This window comes from Furipterus horrens, unplaced genomic scaffold, assembly GCF_987537825.1.
Source record: "Furipterus horrens unplaced genomic scaffold, mFurHor1.1.pri manual_scaffold_5, whole genome shotgun sequence".
Taxonomy (NCBI): domain Eukaryota; kingdom Metazoa; phylum Chordata; class Mammalia; order Chiroptera; family Furipteridae; genus Furipterus; species Furipterus horrens.
In genome coordinates, this window is record NW_028327175.1 from 202,848,114 (window position 1) to 202,870,470 (window position 22,357).

At 61.3% G+C, this 22,357-nt stretch overlaps 1 protein-coding gene across 1 annotated transcript in view; it reads right to left on the minus strand.

Annotated features, from left to right (window-relative positions):
- Window positions 1-22,011, minus strand: part of CFAP46 (cilia and flagella associated protein 46) — a 66,010-nt gene extending 43,999 nt beyond the window's left edge. Inside the window, exons 1-19 of the mRNA XM_090278789.1 lie at window positions 21,963-22,011; window positions 21,634-21,758; window positions 21,356-21,487; window positions 18,475-18,539; window positions 16,508-16,672; window positions 15,671-15,794; window positions 15,152-15,246; window positions 14,475-14,585; window positions 12,685-12,784; window positions 10,798-10,896; window positions 9,821-10,011; window positions 7,425-7,653; window positions 7,206-7,326; window positions 5,572-5,695; window positions 4,803-4,933; window positions 3,833-3,960; window positions 3,479-3,612; window positions 2,034-2,246; window positions 652-817 (exon numbers count right to left, since the gene is read on the minus strand). Of these exons, the coding sequence (XP_090134915.1) occupies window positions 652-817; window positions 2,034-2,246; window positions 3,479-3,612; window positions 3,833-3,960; window positions 4,803-4,933; window positions 5,572-5,695; window positions 7,206-7,326; window positions 7,425-7,653; window positions 9,821-10,011; window positions 10,798-10,896; window positions 12,685-12,784; window positions 14,475-14,585; window positions 15,152-15,246; window positions 15,671-15,794; window positions 16,508-16,672; window positions 18,475-18,539; window positions 21,356-21,487; window positions 21,634-21,758; window positions 21,963-22,011 (2,502 nt within the window). The remainder of the gene's footprint in view (window positions 1-651; window positions 818-2,033; window positions 2,247-3,478; window positions 3,613-3,832; window positions 3,961-4,802; window positions 4,934-5,571; window positions 5,696-7,205; window positions 7,327-7,424; window positions 7,654-9,820; window positions 10,012-10,797; window positions 10,897-12,684; window positions 12,785-14,474; window positions 14,586-15,151; window positions 15,247-15,670; window positions 15,795-16,507; window positions 16,673-18,474; window positions 18,540-21,355; window positions 21,488-21,633; window positions 21,759-21,962) is intronic.
- Window positions 22,012-22,357: the final 346 nt, after the last annotated feature.

Below are 22,357 nucleotides of genomic sequence, written 5' to 3' on the forward strand. Positions count from 1 at the left end.
GAGGGCGCCCGCCGGGTCCCCAGCAGGGGCAGTGGGGCCTCCTGACCTCCTCACCACACAGGTCAGCTGCGGGTTCTGGCCGGTTCCCTGAACTTGGCGGTCCCCAACCTCTCGGGCACCAGGGACCGGTCTCATGGAAGACAACTCTTCCACGGACCAGGGTGCTGGGATGGTTTCAGGATGAGCTCCCTAACAGGCCCAGAGTGTGGGGACCCCCTACCCTAACTCGTGAGGGAACTTGCTTTCTTCCATGTTTACTGACTCTTCTGAACTGGAAATGGGGGGCAGATGATCAAGTGCTTTTCAAAGCCCACAACTGTGACTTCTCCCCGTTTTTAGGGACGTTGGCTGGGAAGTGCATTTCATGGACAAAAGCTGCCACACGCTCACGTGATCTGTGCGTGTTCGTGGCTTGTGCACTGGCGTTGGTCTGCCCTCCCTCTGCCCAGAGCAGCCTGCACAGGACGGGCTAGCCGGCGAGACATCCGCCCCCACACTGCGCCCCCGCTTTCAGAGAAATGCATGCTCCCCTCCTCGCCCAGTGCCCACTTCCCGGGGCTTGGACCGGCCACCAGTTTCACCCCCATGGCCCCCATCGTCACCCCGTGGCCTGACTGAGGTGAGGGCCACCCGCACGCCCACGGGCTGTACCTCCATGGCAGTTCTGACTTCGGAGCTGGCTCCCGAGTCCAGGGGCACGTGAGACAGGCTTGGTCGCAGGAGCTTTCTGGATTTTTCTGGCGTCTGGGCTGGGATCCAGCTGATCATCAGGCCCCGAGCCAGTGCGGTGCAGAGCATCGCCAGCATGACCGGGTCGCTGGAACACAGGCGCAGGCGGTGAGCACGGACCCCCGGCACGAGCGTCTGCCAGCGTGAAAGGGGAAGGTGCCACCCAGCACCCGGCAGCCTTTCAGGGAGCCGGCCTCAGGCTCAGGGAGGAAGCTGCCGTGCCAAGCCTGCTGTGGTGACGCTCCGTCACCGCCACAGCAGCCCCCACACTGAGAGGGTGAGAGCCAGCCACGTGGGCCGGACAGAAAGGGCCCCCGTCCACCGGGCCCTGCCAGGGCGTCCAGCAGGCCCTGGGCAGTGGCCTGGGAACTTCCGTCAGTTCCCAGAGTGAACACGCTTACACCAAAAGCTTCGTGTTTCTCACCAGAAACCCTCTGATTCTAGAGCATTTAAAATGGTCACCAGTGAGCTCCATGCGCAGAGACTCAGGGACCCAGCCTCGTCTGCAACAGAAACGCGCAGGGCACGGCTGTGAAGAGGCTTCAGTGGTGGCCCCGTAACCCTCTCTCTAAAAATAAATAAATAAAATATTTTTTTTAATTAAAAAAATCAAAAATTGCCCTATCATATGCCGCCACATTCTGAGTCATTTTTTAATTTCTACTTTAGTATCTGATGAAAATATTTCAATCTTATCGCTCAGACTAGAAGCCAAAACAACAGAAAACACAAGGAGAGTTTTGGAACTTCGCTCTAGTTAGATAAATCTTTGACCCAACCTGACATCCTCAGATTTCCGATTTTAGTGCCTGGGGGTGCTAGTCTCTCTCCGGCTCCCATCTGGACAAGAAAACACACAGACTGACTTTCGACACCCGCCCCCCGAACACACACACACACACACACCAGCGAGAGCTGCAGAGTTGCCCTCCTCCTCCAAGCCCCCCGTCCCGGTGACTTAGGGCTCAGCAAACCTTTCCCACATCATTCTGTTTGCAACCGAGACAGGCTGGGCCCCCACGCTGGGCACCGATGGGGGGCCTGGGGCAGGCGAGAGGGCTCCCAGGAACCTCATCGATCCCCACTCGCCGTCCACAGCCCAGAGAGGGTGGGCGTCTGGCTCAGGGGAGCACAGCTAGTAAATGGGGACCCCGGGATCGCGTGAGCAGTCCTCCCCATGTCCCCCAGGCTTGTCCTTGGCCTGTCCCCTCCAGGCCCCAGGTGATGGCAGCCCCCCTCTCCCCAGAGGACAGCACTGAAGAAGGGGCGTGGTCTGAGCACACGGCTGCAGCGCCAGGACCCACCCGCTGTGTCCGGTGACCTTGACGATGCTCAGGAGGTGGTACAAGGCGTCCACCAGCTCCTTCTGCCGCCCGGCCGTGATGAGGTGGTGGTTGTGGTTGAGGACGTAGACCACTGCGTTCTGCACGATCCAGGCTTCCTGGATCTCCCGTCCGATCTCTGCGGACCGCAGCCAGCTGTTCATGGCGTACTGCGACAGACTCTCGAGCCAGGTCCTGCAGGACACACGGTCTGAGCTCTGCCTCCGACACGGGCCTTTCCCGGCCAGGCGGCATCGGGCCCGGCAAGGAGTCGGCCGAATGCCCGGCTGCGGGTTGGGGTCTGGGAGGTGCCCCCACTGGGGAGGCCTGCCATGCCCCTCCTAAAGGACCCTGGACCTGCCCAACTCCCCCAGCTCCCCTGGGGACGTCCCTCGGTCACATACACAATCAGACCGTCTCGCTCTGTCCCCAGTCTGCAGGCCTCGCAGCCCTGCTGTTCTGAGGACGCGGTCCTGACCCAAGGCCAGCCCTGCTGCTGGTCCCCTCTGCGGCCACCCCATGCTCACGGGCCACTCTCTTCAGGGTGACTGGGTCCCGCTCAGCACGTGCATGAGTGGCAACTGTCTGCCCAGGGACAGGGCGTGGAAACCTTTCTATAAAGTGCCAGGCGGCATCCACCGTCACAGCTCGGTGTGGTCTCTCCTGCTTACCTGCCTCCATTTTGTTTTACACACTCAAACCCCTGAGCTCGTGGGCTGGACACACCGGGCCGTGGGTCAGAGACGCCCTGGGCCCTGGTTTGCTGACCCTCCTGCCACTGTGAGCTCCTGGCCCGGGCAGTGCCCTCGTGGCAGCCGAGGGCGGCCAGGGACAGGTGTGCCTGCGACACCAAGTCCAACCATCTGTGTCCTTCCTGGAGCCCCAGGCGCCCAGCGAGGCGGCCCACGCCCCGACGCACGCCGGGGCCTTGCTGGGGAGAGACGGCCCACGGCGAGAAAGGAACGGAAAAGCTGCCCCCCACCCCCCGGCCCGCGGGTGAGAACAGCTCCAGGACGTGACACTGTACGTGGGCAGCCACTCGCTCTCAGAGCCACGAGTACGAGGCTCCGACACAGCCCGAACCCTCGTGTGGACATGGCGCCCCTTCCTGGACGTTCCACAGGAAACGTGTGGCCATCCACTGAGGGGACCCCCAGGGGTGCCTCCCCCACCTGCACAGGTGCGGCTTTTCCTCTGAGCAAACGGAAGAGCTGCCCCTCCCTCTGTTTCCCCCACGGTCCGACCTCCCTGACATCACACCTCACTGACAACGCGGGAGACGGGAACGAACGCGAGTCAGAAACACGAACAAGCCGGCCCTGGGGCTGTCCCCCCGTGGCGCCAACCAGCCCTGGCCCGGACCCAGCCCGCCCTCTGCCCCACCCCTCCCTGCGGACACACAGACCCCGCCGCCCCGCAGCCCCTACCTGTACGTGATCCACTCCGAGTTGTCCTCAGGGTCCTCGGGCACATAGCCGGCCGGGTGCTGGCTCAGGTCTTCGGGTGGGGTAGGACGGTCATTTAGCGCCACACCTTCCGTCCGCAGCAAGTGGACGGTGGCCTGCGTAGCAAAGGCATGGCAGGACAGGTCACGGGGACAGGCCCAGCACCAGGCACGACTCAGTAACTACTTCTAAGGACAATTTGTATCAACACACATTACATTTCAATTTCTTCTTTTCTCCCAGCAAACCTCCCAGGAGCCCACAGCCCCCAGGGAGGACTGAAGGGAATGCTCGAGGGGACCCGCACCCACAAGCCGCATCGCACACAGGACCCACCTCGGCGCTGATGAAGCCCACCTCCGCAAACTTCCGCAGCAGGCCGGGCGACCCCGGCCGCTGCAGCAGGACCTGCGACTGGGCCCTGGAGTCGGGCCCCAAGCCGTCCCGGACCCGCCGCCTCCTTCCTGGGGGAGCAGCGGTGCCTCAGATGCGGCGCAGACACCACAGCCGGGCTGCCGGCCCCCCACCTGCAGGAGCTCCTCCCCAGCTCCGGGGCGGCACGGAGGGTCTCTGAGGGGTGGCGGAAACCTCCCAGGGGTGGGGTGGGGAGGTGTCCCCATCCCTAGCTGGCGTTCCCGACGACACAGTCCTGGTTTTGTTCATATGCGTGCCTGCACACACGCCTCCCGTGCCTGCTCGCGCGCCTGCAAGCCCCTGCGTCGGCACTGCCCACTCGGCCGGAGCTCCTCCAGGGACCTGCACCCTGGACGGTCCTCAGACCCAGTGCTGACGTGGGGAGCCAGTCCCTGCGCAGCCCCGAGGACCACAGCAGCACACAGGTGACTCCACACTCCCTGCTCACCCATGCTGCTGCCCTCTGCCCTCTGCCCTCTGCCCACAGGCTCCCACCACGACGCCCTGGTTCTCCCACTCAAAATAGGCTCCGTCCCTCTTCTCAGCCCCCTGGTGGCCCCCAAGTGACCGTGAGGGTCAAACAAGAGGCACAGGGAGCCAGACGCACAAAGAGGCTCCTGGGCAGCAATGGTGATGACCAGGGTGACTCCCCGTCACCGTCATGGGTGACCCTGTGGTCACTGTCACCCCACCGTGAATAGTCTCAGCAGTCAGCTGCCAACGCCTGTAAAATACTGTGGGCACTTAAAGGCCCCTGGACCCAAGTCCTTGCACACGGACCCCTCCCCTCACTTCCGGACCAAACCCCAGCCTCTTCCAGGCCCCGGCGGCCCCGGCGGGTCACAGCCAGTGCAGCCACCGGGTGCCAGCGGGCGCGCCCCGCACGACGCACCTCTCCGCAGCCGCGACAGCTTCTTCACCTTGGGGCTGTCGTACAGGAGGCAGAAGCGGCAGGCTGTCCGGCAGACGTCCCACACGCCTTGCTTCCGGGCGACCTTGGCGAGCTCTGCCCAGATATGCACTCTGTTCGCCAAAGAGCCAGACAAAGGACACCATGACCTCGGGCCTGGCTGGCAGGACCAGAGCCCACCAGAGCGACAGCCCTTGAGAACAAGGCCCAGGGCATCTGCTGCTGCGAGGTTGCCAAGAGCAACCGTGAGGCCACTGGGGCTCACAGCCGGGTGAGGCAGCAGGGCGGGGCGGCCTGGACAGGGGAGGCTGCCCCCAGTGCCGGGGGAAAGAGAGCAGGCCGCTATCCGGTCCCATAGCTGTGATGGCTGAGAAGCACCACAGGTGTCCTTTCCCTGGGACAAGCCTCCCTGAGTCCCAGCGTGAGTGGCTCCAGCGACCCTCCTAACCGCATGCAGGGCCAAGGCGGGGCATGTGCTGAGTCAGCACGGTGTCCACAGAGGCCAGCGCCCCACCCCCAGGCTGGGGCTGGCTGTCTCAGGGACAATGAGGGGTCCGCCTGCCAGGCCCCCAACCCTGCGGCTGTGCGCCACCTCCTCCCGCCGGCCTCCAGGACTGCATGTGGGACCCAGGGTGGCGTCCACTCAGCCACCACGGGTGACCGCTGTCGCTCCTGCTCTTGGGTGCCGGAGCCGCCTCACTGGCTGGGGCTTGGTGGCGTGTGAGCCCGTCCTCCCCCGGGTCCCACTCACCTCTCCTTGTCATTCTCGCTCCCCAAGCGCCGCAAGTGTCCGGCGGCTTTGTCCACGCTGATGGTGTGGTGCCGGGCCTTAGCAAAGAGGGCGGTGAACCGGCTCTTGCTTTTCCCGATGGAAACTGAGTGCAGAAGCGAGACACACGTGAGGCTGATCTGGATCACTGGTGTGCAGCCACTGTCACGCAAGCCCAGGGCTCTGGACTCAGGCGGAGGGAGGGCAGAGGGCAGAGGGCGGACAGCAGAGGGCCCATCCCTGGGGCACTTAGGTCTGTGATGGGCATCCGGTCAAGTTAACTGTGCCTCTGGGCGCAGTGCACGGCAGGGTCTGCCTGGTCACCTTGCCCCTCTGTCCCACGGCAGCACCACCCCGTCTTCCGCCCACCCAGACCCCCGATTTGGCTCTCCCTCACGCCGGCCCCTGCCTGGCTCCCACCGTCCCCACCCCCGAGGCGGGCGTTTGATCAGCTTGGCCCTGGAGGCTGCTCCTCCCAGCACACAGACATGAACTCTAAGAGCTCAGCGTCACCCCGGCGCCTCAGCCGCCCAGTACAAGGGCCCCGGGGACGCCGAGGGCCTGGGCAGGCGTGGGCGTGGTGCATGCTGCCGCCAGGCCAGCCCCGCCCCTCAGCACAGACGCCATTCCTCCCTGGGCTCCCAGTGGCGCGCACTGTGCGAGACCCACCGGGAGGCGCCAGGCGTGTCCTGTGTGACTGCCTGGAGCCCGCGCTTCCCAGCCACCCCCCGGCAGCAGGAAGCAGAGGTGGTGCAATGGAGGACGAAGGGAGGGGCGCGGTCTCCCGGCCTCTTGGCTCCAAGTTCACTTCCCAGAGCCGTCCCTCCCCCCACCTCCCTCACCACGGATCCTGCACGCTGGCAACTGATGGCCGAGGACCCCGGGGCTCCTGCCTTTGTGACAAATGGGTCACGTCGGCTGAGAGCCGCTGGCCAGGAGCAGAGCAAAAGGGAAGCCTGAGGGACCTTGGGTGGGACCCCAAAGGGAGGGCACACATCTGCTATCCACACGGTGCCACCTGCAGGGGCACCACCCTGCGTCTATTTACTCAGAGGCGCTGAGGCAGGAAGGGCTGGCTGCGGAGCGCAGCACAGGGAGGAGGTCGCTCACGCCGGCCTGTCCCCACAGACGCACAGAGCAGCCCCCAGAGCTCTGACGATGCCGACCCCGGCCCCAGAGTGCAGCCCCGCTTGGAGACAGGTCTCTCCCGGGTGGTGGAGAGATAACGTGTCCACGAGGGTGGGCCCTAGTCAGTCAGGACCAGTGTTCTTAAAAGGGAGGTCTGGACCGGGGCCAGATGGAGAGGGAAGACGGCACAAAGGCGCAGCCCAGGGGAGAAGTCTCGCAGCCCCAGGAGGCACGGCCTCCCGGCCTCCACACCACGCAGGGTGTCTGCGTGTGGGCAGCCCTCCGGCCCCCAGCTGCAGCTGCCCAGCTGACGGGCAGAGAGCCAGCCTCCAGGGACCACAGTCCCCATGTCAGGGCCCACTTGACAGAGGTCAAGGGCAGCCAGGGTCACACCTTCCCAGGGGCCCGGCGTGGTCCCCACAAAGGGCCGGTCGGCTCTGCCTGGCCGCAGCGGCGGACCCCCTGGGCTGGGAGTGAGGAGCACCTACTCTTGGCCTCATTCTCACTGTCCAGCACGATCTGGAAGGCATCGGGGGCCAGGGCCAGGCCTGCGTGCACCAGCAGGGCCCGCTTCTTCCGCACGCTGTCCTTGGGCATCGCCTTCTTGGCCTGCACGAGGAAGAGATGGTGCGAGCTGGTCTTCCCTGAGTGCTCAGGGCTCTGAAAAGGCCCCAGGTGGCCCCGAGGCGCCGCGAGGCCGTGCGCACCTGCTCGATGGCCATGGTGGCCTTGTCCTCTGGGCGCTCCGGGGCCTGGTACAGTGTGGAGCAGAGGAGCAGCCGGCGGACGGCCAGCCTGAGCCGCTCCTGGTAGAGGCCCTGGCTGTCCAGCAGCATGGCCTTCCGCAGGTGCTCCAGGGCGGGCTCCAGCCGGTCCTCATCCTCCTCAATGCACGCCAGCTCCATGTGCACTTGGCAGCGGAGCAGGACCAGGAGGCTGGGGCACAGAGCAGCGTCACGACCGGGGCCACCGGCTGCCTGGCAGACTCTCAGGGGACCCGGCATCCCGGCTCTCCTGCTTCCTGCATGCCCCACCCTGCCCCTCCTTGAGGACCCTCACAGGGGGACAGAGGCAGGAGGTCCCTGCAGGCCACAGAGGCCTGGGCCCCGCTGACTGAGAAGCAGTCCCTGCCAGGAGAGCTGCTGGGAGGGAGCCCGTGACGCCGGGGCTCCCCCCCTTGTCCACTGGTGCCGTCATCCCGTACCCCAGCCTGGATGGCGCTCGGTGATGCCCACGAGAGGGTCTCGGGCAGCCCCCTTCTCCCGGCTGTCTCCCGATGCCCAGCCTCTGCACACACCCGAGGCGTACACGCCTGCTCACAGCAGGCACCACACCCGCTGGGCCCGTCCCTGCCTGGGGCTTGCTCCTTCCTGCTGCGGCTGTCTAAGCATGGCAGTGCCCCCCAGGGCCCCCTGCTGCTGGCTCCCTGCCCTCCTGGGGGACCCTCCTCATCTTCCCTTCTCTTCCCACAGTCCAGGGCCCTGCTTCTCAGCCTCGCACTCATTTATTTCTCTCTGGAAGTGGAGCCCGCCCTTCTGCTCCCCCTGCAGGACTGAGTCCCCTTGTCTGTGGGGTCACCCCGCTGTGACACGCCTGGCCAGAAACAAAACAGAGAAACCCAGGGGCAGCCATGGGGCCACTGCTCATGGCCCTCTCCAGGACAGCGCTTCCCAGGCCATGCCCACCCTGTCCTGCTCTCCGGCACCTGCTCCCACGGGCCCCGTGCCACCTCCCGTCCGCCCAGCCCACTGCAGCCTGGGACCTCTCCTGATGAAGCCCCTTCACAGACAGCCGGGACCCACATCCTCCTCCTGAGGCCACGCCTGTTCCTTCCCAGCCGCCCGGCCTCAAAGAGGGCGTCACTGCGGGCTTCCTCCCCTCCCCAAGCCCAAGCGGCACCCCAGGTCCCCGCTGCAGTCACCCCCGCACTCCATAGCCCATTGCCTCCCACGGGACAGCTCCCAGCCTCTCCAGCCAGGGATGCCAGGGAGGGGCACAAGTCCCCAACACCCTCGTGCCCATACCTGCCCTGCCCAGCTCCTGCCCCCTCTACTCCAGCACCTCTCGCCTGGACTCCTGCCACCTGCTTTGCCCACAGGCAGCTCTCAGCAGCACAGAGCTATCCCTGGACACCTGAGCCCCTCCTCTGTCCCGACCCTTGGAGGCCCACCCTTCACTCAGGAGGTCACATGGCTCCAGGGTCCGACAAGCTCTGGACCCAGCCTTCTGCGGGGCTCTGCTCCTGGGCCTTCTTCCTCCCCAGGGCGCAGTTCCCTCCCCACTGTCTGGTCTCTGACAAGGCCAGTTTCTCAGTAGCTCAGAGGCCGATGGAAACTATCCTGCCACAAACTGCACCCCCAAGATCCCCTCCCACTCCCCACTATGGGATCTTCATACCTCAGCTGGCATATTAACATGTGGTGAGCTGTGGGTATAGGAGCAGATGCAGATGTAGGTGCACCTGAGTGTAAGTATAGATATCAGTGAGGTGCAGGTGTAGGTGCAAATACACGTACATATAGGTGTGTATATAGTGTAGGTGCAGGTGTAGGTGCAGGTGCAGGTGGAGGTGGAGGTGCAGGTGCAGGTGCAGGTGCAGGTGGAGGTGCAGGTATAGATGGGGATGGAGGCCCAGACAGAGATGTAGGTGCAGATGTACAGGGACATGCTTTGGCCACCCCTCTGCACTGTGTGGCTCTGGGGACCAGTGCAGAGCCTGGCCTGAGGCTGACATTCAGCCCATGTGACAAATGACTCAACCCCAAGAGCAGAGGCACGTGGCCCTGAGCATCACACTGCCAGGGGAACCCAGGGCCCACCCCGACAGGTGAGCACTCCAGACCCAGGTGAGTGCACGCTGGCTCACGGCCAACCTGGGCCGCGCTGGGCCATGGCAGGTCCCTCCTTCAGAGCTCGTGGAGCACGGGGGATGCTGTGCTCTTTAAAGACAGGTGCGTTGTCCTGCTGGTGGCACTTCCGGGGGAAACGAGCCGGATCCCCACCCCCACCCCCCGTCCCTGGTGTGAAGGCTCCTGCCCTCACTCTCTCCCGACCACATGTCCCGTCTCAGAGCCGACAGCCAGGACGCAGACGCACGAGCTACCTGTCCATCTTCTCCAGGACCTCCGCGATGCCGGTCAGCGGCTTCCGCAGGTGGTGCCGCAGGTTGTGCTGCAGGAGCGGCAGACACAGGTTCCACTGGGTGGTGCACACCACGTGGATGACGTCGGGGTCGCCCAGGCGGGTGGCTCGCTGCAGCGTGACGTCCAGTCTCTGTACTATAGTCAGCTGCGTCTGCACGGAAGACGGTGACCACTTCAGGGGCTTAGGAGACGAGGACCAGTCACCTGCCTCCGGTGGACCCCGAGCCTGGGAAGCTTGCGGGCCAGGAGGCAGCGAGCAGGCAGAGCCCGTGCCCAGAGCGTGCGTAGCTCTAGGACTGCTCGCCTCAGAGACACCTCCCCACGCACCCACGGGTGGACTGATTCCAATGCTGGCCTCTCGGTCTGGTGTGTTTTCCGGGTCTTGTGCCCCATGATGCAGGTGACCCAAAGACCACGCCCTCCGACCTGTGCTGTCTGTGCCCTGCCCAGCACACAGGTCTGGTCGTGGCATTTCGGGACCTCGGGGACAGGCCTCCCCACTCCACCCCTCCCCAGGGCCTCAGGGCCCCCCTCACGCTGCTCCTGAGCCAGCGGTCCAGCCCAAGCTGGGGTTCCCGCCCCCGCACCACCTGGCCACTCGGAAGTGTTATCCGTGGAAGGCAGGGGCAGGCAGCTCCACACAGGCCTTAGGAGGGCCCAGCTCGGGCAGAGTCTCACCCTGGCCCAATGCCCACGAGGCCGAGGTGGCCCCGGGAGCCACAGGGGACCGTGCTCGGAGCTGTGGAGAAGCGTGGCTCAGGGTCCACCTTGGCCCCTGAAGTTCCTGCCAGAGAGGCCATGTTCATGCCTGTGACACAGGAGCCAGTGGCAGAGCCCCCGCCATGCCCCCAGCCCCCTCAAACGCAGCACAGACGTGGCTCTCAACCTGCAGGAGAGGCGCACACAGCTGCATCCCGTGAGTCCCGCTGCGCTTTACCTCCACCGCCGCTCGCAGGTAGACTTTCACTTTACTTTCCAGTCTCAGGGCTTCTAGCTCACACCCCAGGCACTCGATCTCCATCAGCTTCCCAGGGTCCTGCAGGGCATGCACATGGAGGCTCAGCAAAGCGGCCGTGCTCACCATCAGCCGCAAAGCCCATCTCAAATCATAGTTCAACGCACTAGACAGAGAGTCAACACATAAGAATCAAAACAGAAAATATGTTTAAAAACTTAAAATGTTTCCAAAAGTTACACAGATTTGAGTAAACTAAAAAAATATTTTTACAGCCTAATAGAGAGAATATAGGTCATGTCGCTGGACACTGAATTTTAACACAAGCTGTCCTGAGCTCTGGCCGACAGTCCGGGGTCACTTGCTCCCTGCGAGTCGGGGTGAGCACCTGCTGGGAGGAGGCCAGGAAACTCCACTTCCTACAAACCTGCTGGCATGTCTTCCACAGGACAGCCACGCTGCACCCCGACCCGGGCACGTGAGCCCGTCTCCCCGTCTGCCACAGTCTAACGGGCGCATAGCTGCACGGTGACACGCACAGAGGTCTCTGCCTGGTGCCTGGTAATGGGCTCCTAACACCCTGCGCACCCCGAGGCGAGTCTAGGTGGGGTCCTGGGCTGCTCCGGGAGGAGCAGGCCATGGTCAGAGGCTGGCGCCTTTCAGCCTGGCCGGTTCTCCTGCAGAAGGTGGGGCTGGCGGGCACGCATGTGGGAGGGTAGCGTCCCATCGGCCCGGGATGCGCCCTGCTCAGGCCCGCCTGACCCCGCCGGTGGGCCTCTTTGTGTCCTTCGTCGTGTCCTTCATGACGTAATAAACCAGTAAATGTGCTTCTCTGAGTCCTGGGGGCCGCGCTAGCAAATGAATCAAACCCGAGGAGGGGTCGTGGGAACCCCCGCCTGTAGCCACGTCAGGCAGGCGCTGTGGGCAACCTGGGGACAATGACGTGGATTCAGCATCTAAGTGGGGGCAGCCTCGTGGGGCTGAGCACCTCCAGGAGACCGCGTCAGAGCTGCGCTCACTGTAGGGCGCCAGCTGGGGATGCACAAGTGACCGGAGCGATGTGTTCTGTGTGGAAACAGAGGCGCGGCCACAGGAGGAGGCCCGGCTGCCTGAGAACAGCAGGGACCGTCGCAGCACCGGGCCTTCCCTGACGCCCACGGGGGCCAGTGGGGAGGTCTGCTCAGGTCTGCTGCGTTTTTTAGGCTGTTGGGTTTCCTGAGCATTTCGAGTTCTCGACGTAATCTGGGTACAGGCCATTATCAGATATAAACCTTGAAAAACCTCTCGGCATCTGGCTTATATTGCCATTTTCTTCACAGTATCACTCAAGAGCAATTTGGCATTTCATTCACCTGCTAAAACCAGCTCTCGCTCTAGGGCACAAGGCGGCAGGGGGGGCGGGGGGGACCCTCCACAGCCTCTCAAATTAAAAGCAAATGCCCTGAGGCAGGCACCCGGCAACCATCTGGGGGCCGGGCGTGAGGCTGAGAGTGGGGACGCCCTGGGGTTACAATGTCATGTCCACAAACTCAGGGAAACCCTGACCAACAGGGAAGCTGTGCTCACTGCCACCCTCCATGGCAGGCGCAGTGAATAACAGGACGTGCAGAGACAGGGACAGGGCCCGTGCTGGGGAGGAAGCTGGGTCGGGAGCCCTGCGAGTCCCGGGCTGCAGTGTCCGAATGCCGGCGGCCACGGGGGCCAGCACCTCCTCAGCAGGACAGCAGGAGAGGGCAGAGGACGCACAGCCACACCTCCCGTGAAGACGTGCGTGGGAAAGACGGGGTGCGTGCCTCCTGGGGGTTCCAAGCCTTCCCCTTCCCTCCCGCTTGCGCCGGATCACGTGGGCAGCTGCCACTGGACAGTTACCTTGCTGCCCACACTCTTCAGGTCGGCGAGGCAGCGGGAGGAGATGTCCTCACACTTCAGGGTCAAAGAAAGATGAGCCAATTCGAAAAGCAAAAGGATCCTGACAACAAAAACAAAGCAGCCACGTGTCCGCGGGGGTGCTGGGCAGTGTCCCAGGGGTGCTGGGGCAGCATCCTGTGGCAGGACACCCACTCTCCCCAGCAGGAAGTGAGGGGAGAACACAGGGCCCTGGCCGGGTTGCTCAGCTGGTTAGAGCGTCCTGCCGGCAGCCCAGGTCGCAGGTGCCGTCCCCAGTCAGGGCACGTACAAGAATCAGTCACTGATGCATCAGTACGTGGGACAGTGAACTGATGTCTGTCTGTCTCTCCCGTCCTCTCTCTCTCTCTCTCAAATCAAGCAACAAAAAGTAAAACAAAAAACAGAAAAACAAATCCGCAACAGAACACAGCGGCTTCGCCTGGGCTGGCCGCTGCCCCTCGCTGGCTGGGAGGAGCGTGCTGCCCCACGGAGAGGCCCCACGAGCCACACGCTGCCAGCACGCACACGAGCCTGGAGGGCACTGGCCACAGCCCAGCCCCACGGACGAGCGAGGCGACCAGCACGGAAGGTTTGAGCTGCTCGGTCTGTGCTGCCCTGTCCACGGCACCGGAGACCACGCCAGCCTGGGTTTCAGCGCTGCCGTGACACTTTCCCCTGAATGAGGTGGCCCGGCTGCCGGGCCTAGAGGCCAGGGGACTGCAGTCCGCGGTCGCGGCCCTGCTCCCTCTGGAGGTTCTGGGAGGAAATGCAGGTGGAGGCCTCCTGGCTCCAGGTGGGGCCGGGGTCCCTGCCGCCTCTCTCCCCGCTCCGCCTCCTTCCCTGAGGGAGTCCCTGTGTCTGAAATGTCCCCTTCGTATGGGAACAGAAGTCACTGGGTCGGAGCCCAGCCTGGCCTCCTCTTAACCCTATCACGTCGGCGAAGACCTGTTCCCGAAGGAGACCACATGGGCTCGGATGTGATCCCCTTTGGGGAAACCCAATGCAGCCCACAACACCCCAAATCAGCTATCAAACGTCAAACTGGAAAACTATCCAAAACCACTGTTGGCGGCAAACAGCCAAAGCGCTCCCCACGTCAGGAGGGCAGAGCAGCAGACAATCACAGAGGAAGGGGCAGGTGCCCCGGGTGGAGATCAAAGGCCAGGCTGGCCTGAGTGCTGCACCCAGGTGGTCAGAGGCGTCAGGCAAAAGGCAATGCGGCCATTTCAGCTACGCTGACCCCTTCTCGGAGGCAAACACAGGAGAAGGGGACGCTGCGGGGCTGGGAGCCTGTCACCTCGGCAGGAACGCCCTGGGGACAGTCAGCCTGCTGTGGCCTCCAGCTCCACTCCCCCCTTCCAGGAAGTCAAACCAGGACCCCACTAAGCTCTGAACAGGCTCGGAGGGTTCAGGAACCAGGATGCCCAGAACTGAGAAGTTAACGTGCTGGGGGTGGGGGGTGGGGTGTTTGTCTTCCACCTGCAGAAATGGCGCACGGCCCGCCAGAAAGGTGGGAGATCTTGTAAGGACTTGAGAAGCACTTCCACCAGAGTTAAATATGATTTTCAAAAGTATGACGTGAAGTGTCATATTCCAAGTGCTCACCGAACAGCACAGACCTCAGGCCCCAAGGAGCCAGAGGAACTCGCGGAGGCTGCGCGCGGCGGGCAAGCGGCGGCAGTTCCGGCGCTCCTCGTGCGTTCCTGTTCTCCAGGACTTACCGGCTTTGCACGTCGTTCGTAGCTGAGAAACTGGGAAACGTTCGCACTTACTTTTCCTCCGTGACCGCGGGGAAGCGCTGGTGATTGTACAAGCCCAGCTGTTCATAGGCGCTGTTCAGAATTTCGTTCACGTCTTCAGGTAAATCGTTTTTATCCAGTTTTCTAAAATTAATTCAGACCGTCAATAACCAAACTGCTGTCAGGTTTCTTCCAAGTACCCTAACAACTCTCAGGCCATGAAGCTCTGTTTGCCACCGAACAGGGGCCTAGAATGAGCCCGCCTGCTCTCTCCTGGCTCAGCTGGCCTCACCCCAGACCCGGCTTCCTTCCGATGTCGCTGACGACAGCAACCTCCCAGGACCCTGCGCAGCAGCCCCCCGGCCAGACCAGCCACACACGCAGGGCCACCATGCAGGATGCCAGCCCTCCCCCCGCTGCCCAGGGCCCAGGCCTCCTCGCTCCGGCCATCTCCCCACTGCCCCCCCCCCCCGCCCGCCCCCCTCCCCACCGCAGCGGGCCTCTGCCTGGGCCCAGCCTCTTCCGGTCCCTCGGGCTCACTCCAGCAGGGCTTCACCCACAAGCTGCCTGAGCCTCGCCCCATCCCCTGGCCAAGTCTCGACCCTCCCCGGGGACGGAGTCTCAGGCAGGTTCTGCAGCTCCGCCCCGGCACAGCCGCGCCCCTGCAGAGATTAGGCCGGGGGAACCCCCTGCTCCCCTCCAGCACTTGCCCTTGTAGCAGGCTGATGTGGAAAGTGACCGACAAGCTGCTGGACCTTCTCTTTTCTTCCTTCAGCTGCAGCTCGTCCATCAGCTCATGTCGCACCTGTGACGCAGGACAGGACTGCAACTCAGGCGCAGAGGAGGAGTCAGGGGGGAAGTCCAGTGACTTCGTTAGTCCAGCTATTCTTTTGCAAATATCCCTTCGTTAACATTAATTTTGTAATGAACAAGTATCTTTTCATTAACTAGGTTTCGTATTTAGCTTTCCATGGATGGCTTGCTTTCCTACACAAAATGTGATGAGTTACGAACGCTCTCTCTCTGCATCGTTATGGCAATGACTTTATCTGTCCCCATTTCCCACTGTTTCGAAGCCGGTGCGGCTAGAGGCTTGGTTTTGCTCCGTCTGTGCCGGCACCGTTTAGACCCCTGGGCAGGTGGACCTGCGGCAGCTTTTATACAGTTTTCTGAACAATTACGTCAAACAAAATCATTTCTCTGTCCGCACGTTTCACGGGCCGACTCACCATCACGGAGAACATGTGCCGGTATCTGTGCGGCGCGTGAGCCCTGATGAATGGTGCGGCGGCGGCGCAGAACGTCACGGCCTCCTCCTTCCTTCCAGCTTGTAGGTAACACTGCAGAAGCTCCCTGGGCAGCGCAGAAGGACGGAGAGAAAACCTGATGAGACCGCGTTCCGCGGCAAACGCCTCACGCGCGGGCTGCCGTGCGTGCTCTGTTTTCACACTCAGGACGTCCGGCTCCCGACCCCAGGCCCACGGTCTGGCTGGTACAGCAGCCGCTCAGGGCACGTGAGACGGTCCCTTTCGTACGTCTTTTCCGTCAAAGGCTCCCAAAGGGCCTCAGCCGCAGAGGAGGCCTGCAGACTGGGCTCCAGCCACAGCACAGACCTGCGCACCCCGAACGCAGGATGATGGGACACCTGGGCTTTCCGTGCCATCGGCACAAGGGCCGCCTGCTGGCACCACCCACGGTGGCTTCTCAGGCCGAGCCTGTGGCCACGGGCTCAGCGCGCGCTTCCCACTCTGGCTGAGTTTTATGCTAAAACGTCTACTATGTTCACAACGTACTGAACCAAGTTTTTAAAAGCCTGAGCCAGGACTGCGGCACACGCTCCCGTTCCCTGTGTTCTGAATTGAAACGCGTGTCCTGCTGTCATACCCATACGATGTCTCCCACAGTTTAGAGACATCTTCAGACAACTCACACGAAACCGACACGAAACCGACTCTGGCTGCAGTGTGGGAGCCATGACCCACGCCTGCACTGCAGACGGTCACCCACGGGGAGAGCGCGGGGGCTGGGGGGCGCACAGGAATGCGAGGCAGGCCACCTCCACTCACAGCATCAGCTCCGCCTGCCAGTCCTTGTCCTCCTCCTCGGTCTGATTTAACACGCTCACGATTTGGGAGAGGCTGGGGATCAGATGGTGAAAATATCCCGGCTTGAGGAAGGGCCTCGCCATTCGCCAGTAGAGGACCGACGCGTTATAGACCAGGAAGTGATACCTGTGGCGCGAGAGGAGGACACCTGAGACTCAGTCAGAAGCACAGCCTGACCCAGCCCTCCCCTGGGAAGCAACCTGGACTCCTCTGTCTCCAGCAGATGGCAGCAGTCCCCTCCGAGACACGGGGCCCCCACAGCAGGAGGGAACATGCACAGCCCTCCCTGGGGGTGCCCTGCTCAGACAGGCCACACATCCAGCTCAGCCCCAGCCACTGTCACCTGGCCACAGACTTCTTTTGCCAGCCTACAGCTGTCCTCCCTCATCCAGTGACCCCGCAAAGTGACCAGAGCTCCCCATGAAGATATACCAAGGGGTAGACAAGAACAGGCAAGTGCTGGGGGAACCAAGAAAGGCTTCCTGGAAGAGGTGGCATCCCGCCGAGACCCAGAAAGTGCCCAGGAATCAGCTAGGAGAGCAGGTGGAAGAGGGAGAGCAGAGCCTTTGGGAACAGTCTCTGTGCTTGCACAGGAAATGCACAAACCTGACCCAGAGGCGTGGGAACTGAAACAGACTGGCAGAGACCAGAGGGAAGGGGGAGGGGGAAACGGTGGAAAGAAGGGGAAGGGACTAGTCAAAGAACTTGTGTGAATGAATGAGCCACAGACATGGACGTTGGTGTGGGGACCGACTGTGGAAGCGGGGGGTGGGCCAGGCAGAGGAGGGCAAAGGGGGAACAATTGGGGCCACTGTAATAGAATAACAATCTGTGTTGTTGTTTTTTAAAGGAAATACAAAGTGTGGGGGTCAGGGCACATTTATGAGGGCTGCGGGGTCCCGTTCAGAAGCACAGGGGCCGGTTCCCCTCTCTAACTGCAGGCCTCTCTGCAGCGCCGGGCCTTGTCGGGGCCTAGGTGCCGGGCGGCCCTCCCCACTTAGATGGACGAGTGAGCTGGTGGCCACCAGCACCCAGGAAGGACAAGGACCCAGGGCACAGGCAGCAGGACAGACTGTTGGCTCCTTTGTGGGTTCACTCAGAGCACTGCTCCTACTCCACCTGGACGAGCCCAGGTCTATTTTTAAAGGTGGTCCCGACAGCCCCCAAGGCTCCTGGTCCCCTATCAGGCATTGTGCAGGGGCCCCAAAATCCCTGGTGTGCAGCAGTGGCCAGGGCCTCCCCGAGCATGCCCACCGCCCCAGCTCCACGCCTGCAGGGCACAGTGCCCTGGAGACACCCATGGTCCTTAGAGCCTCTGGCTGCAGGTCCCCGCTGAGAGAGGGCCGGGGCCTGGGCCCAGCACCCCAGCACCTGTTACAGGGGCCAGCCAGGAACGGCAGGGAGTGGGAGAGCAAGTGAGCAAGCCCAGGGTTTATGCTGAAATCTCTAAATGTGCTGTCCTGCCTCAATAGGTCGTGTGCAAGCTTAAGAGTCTCAATATTATTTCATTTTTATGAAGCAGGCATTAATTAAGCGGAAAACTGCTGGAGTCTCAGCTGAATTGCTTCCACAGACAGGAGGCTGTGGCCCAGGTGGCGGCCGGGGAAGTGCAGGCCAGTGGGGGAAGCACAGGGAGGAAACTGAGATGCTGAACCCCCAAGGGCCAGGGGGGCTGCTGAAAAGAGGCCCATGGAGGAAACTGGCACAAGGCACCTGTAGGTCCCGGAAACCTCTGGTCAGAGCCGAGGGTGCAGCTCTGGGGACAGTGCCCACAGCCCAGCTCAACACTAGTGACGTGCGTGACACTAACGTGTGCTAAAGCACAGAGTGAGAACGACGCCCTGCCGTCTGGACAGAGAACCACTTGGCAGACGCTGGGCTAAACCTTTTCCACAGTCCCAGTCAGCAAGGGCAGAACCCCAACCCACCTGGACTCTCCTTTTGCAAAGTTGATCGCCTTCATGTACTGAGTCACACAATTTTCAAACTCCTCCTAAAACACAGAGAACGCAGAGTTCACCCCACTGGCCACTGACGCCTCCGTCCTCGCTCATGGCCACTCCGGGAACTCCAGGGCCACCAGAGAGGGCCTGGCAGCCCCGCCCGGGCCAGCAGGACTGCGAGAGGCCACTGCTACGCATGCTGGGGAAGCCCTGGCCTCTGCCCTGCACGTTCCCCTCTGGCTCAGGGTGGCTGCTGGGGTCACGGCGGTGACACCAGGATACACAGGTCAAGTGTCAAACGGTGCAAGTCAGACTGCAGTGCTCAGGGAGAAAACCAACAGGAAACATCCCTGAAAATGAATCTGGTCACTTAACTCTGGGTAAACAATATTTTAAGATTTGTGTAGCCAGGACTTCCGACCAAGATGGAAGTGTAGACAGACACGCTGTGTCTCCCTCCACAACTAAGAAGGAATACAACCACCTCAAAACTAGAGACAACCAGAAGTTCCAGAAAATAGAGCTGCATGGAAGTCCAACAAACAAAGATATAAAGAAGAAATACTCATCCAGGAAGGTAGGAGGAGCGGAGCCAGGGAGGAGAGGACACGGTGTGGTGGCGGCGGCAGCAGAGGTTGCAGCAGGCCGGCAGAAAACACAGTCACATGTTTTAAAGAGTTGGGAGGGACACCTGGGGAGCACTCCCAGCACCAGACCAGACAACACAGCTCACAGTTCCAGAGCCAGGAAAAATCAAGCCTCATTGCTTCTGACTGTGCAGACCAGTGGGGGTTGGGGCGGAGGCAGAAACTGCCGGTCTCTCAGCAGAGTCCGCTTGTTTAAAGGGCCCCCACGGTCCTAGAACATCCACAGACCCACCCACTCTGGGAACGACGGCCAGGGCAACAGCTAGAGAGGCACCAGTCCCATACGGAAGTGGGAGAAGTGCCTGGAAAAGGGGCGAGTGCTGGGCAGGCAGCATTGTTCCCTCTCAGACCCCTCCCCCACATACAGCACCACAACGTGGTAAACAGGTGGCCCTGTACTGATGAATCCCTAAGGTTCCACCCTTTACAACGTAACAGGTGTGACAGCCCTACCTAAGACACGAAGGCAAACAAACACAGAAGCCTGTCAAGATGAAGAGGCAGAGAAGTATGGCCTAAAAGAGGGAACAGATCAAGGTTCCAGTGGGAGAACTAAGCAACGAGGAGATAGCCAACCTGACAGACAAGGAGATAGCCATCCCCACAGATGAGGAGACAGCCAACCTAACAGACGAAGAGTTCAAAACACTGGTGATAAAGATGCTCACAGGCTTGACAGATATGCTTGAGTACAGCAAATGCATGAGAGAAGCAGTGAAGGCTATGCTAAGTGAAACAAAGGAAAATCCACACAAAATCAATGGTGAAGGGAAGGAAACTGGGGTTCAAATCAATGATTTGGAATATAAGGAAGAAAAAAAAGCCAACCAGCACAGAATGAGGAAACAAGAATTGAAAAAAAATGAGGACAGGCTTAGGAAGCTCTGGGCCAACTTTAAATGTGCCAACATCTGAACCATAGGGGTGCGAGAAGTAGAAGAGGAAGAGCAAGAAATTGAAAACTTATGTGAAAAAATAATGAAGGAAAACTTCCCAAAATTGGCAAAGGAAATAGACATACAAGTCCAAACAAGCTAGATCCACACCAAGACACATCATAATTAAAATGTCAGAGGTTCAAGATACTAAAGAGAGAATCTTAAAAGCAGCAAGAGAAAAGCAGAGAGTTACCTAAAAAGAGGTGCCTATAAGAAGACTATCAGCTGCCCTGGCTGCTGTGGCTCAGTGATTGAGTGGCAGCCTGCGAACCAAGTGTCGCTGGTTCAATTCCCAGTCAGGACACATGACTAGGTTGCACCCCAGGTCCCCAGATGGGGGTGCATGAGAGGCAACTGCTCACTGACGTTTCTCTCCCTGTCTTTCTCCTTTCTCCTCTCTCTAAAAATAAATAAACAAACAAATAAATAATTTTTTTTAAAGAAGACTATCAGCTGATTTTTCAGAGGACACTTTGCAGGCAAGAAGTATTCAAAGTGATGAAAACCAAGGACCTACAACCCAGATTACTCTATCCAGCAAAGCTATAATTAGAATGGAAGGGCAGATGAAGTGCTTCCCAGACAAGTTAAAGCTAAAGGAGATCATTATCACCAAACCATTATTATATGAAATGTCAAAGGGACTTATTTAAGAAAAAGAAGATCAAAACTACGAACATTAAAATGACAACAAACTCACAGCTATCAACTGAATCTAAAAAATAAAAACAAAATCCAACTAAGCAAACCAGAACAGAAATAGAATCATAGGTATGGGGTCATCTGGAGGGTTATCAGCTGGGAGGGTGAGGGGGAGAAACGGGGAAATGGGGCAGGGACTGAGAAGCATAATCAGTTGGTACAAAACAGACAGGAGGATGTTAATAAAAATATGGGAAAGAGTGAAGCCAAAGAACTTGTATGCACGACCCATGGACATGAACTAAGGGGGGTGGGATTGCTGGAGGGAAGGGGGGGTACTGGGCAGAGGGGAGCAAGGGCGAAAAAATTGGGACTACTGTAACAGCATAACCAATAAAATATACTTAAAAAAAAAAAGATGTGTGTAGCCAGACAGTTTGGGGAGGAGGGTAAAACAGTAACTGTTGGCATTTTGAGGAGCGTCAGGCAACCCAAGGGGTCAGTACAGAGGGCAGACACGTGTGCGTTGAGAGGGGCGGACCCCCATGTCGGGACATCATTCAGACGGTGCCCAGGCAGCGCGGGTCACAGGAACTGAGACAGAACCGCAGGGCGGCGGCTCCTGGGACCGGCTCTCACCAGGTTGTCCGCGGACTGGGGCGCACACAGCTGGGCCCTGCACAGGTGCGCTCGGCCCAGGAACTGGGTGACCGGCCCCTTCACCTTGAAGTACATCTGGATGCAGTCCTCGCTCATCTGCGGCTGCCCCATCTGCAGGAGAAGCCGCCAGGTCTCTGCCTGCCTCCCCACTGGCCGCGTGGGGGACGGAGGGGACCCGGCAGCGTCTCCCGCGGGCACCGGCCCGGCCCCCCGCCGCTCCCGGCCGAGACCCAGCGCTGGGTTCCCGGGACCACGACCTTCAGGGCCTGCTCCGCGCACAGAACGAACAGGTCGGGGCTGAAGCTCTCGCTGGGGTCGAAGGCGGACTTGCCCAGGTTGGCGGACTTGATCAGCTCGTACGCCCTCCGCAGGGCGGCGGCGTCTGGGGGACAGACGTTGAGGAAGGCGGGTGAGCACCGAGCGGCGGGGGCCGCGCGGCCGGGTCGTCCCAGCGACCCCCTGCTCCCCGCACGGCCCGCGCCCAGCAGCGTCCCCGGTGGAGCCGGCGGTTCCGAAGGGCAGCCGCCCGGCCGCACACGCCGCCACCAGGCGGGGTCCCGGCGCCCCGGCCCCGCACGGCGCGCACCCTGCCGGCTCTCCGCGCGGGCCAGCTCCTGCGTGACAACCAGGTCCATGGCGCGGCTCTCCGGCTCCGCGGCGGTTGCTTAGCGCCCGGGGACGCGCACCGGCCCCCTACGGGTCGGCGGCGGGGCCAGACTTGTCCCGAAGGGAAGTCCCTTCGCCCGCCCGCGGCTTCTGCAAACCTGCAGCGGGGGCCCTGCTCCCAGGGCGGGACGGGCAGTGACAGGGACACCCGGCGGCTCTGGCCGCCTCGCCCCTACCCCGGACTGGCTCTACGGGAAATCGACAAGTTCAACAGCACTTAGAACGAGACCCAGGAACCCCCAGCGGAAGCCGGCTACTTTGAAGTTGCTCGGTCTGGGGCTGGGTACATGCGACTCAAAAGGCAGAGGCTGTAAA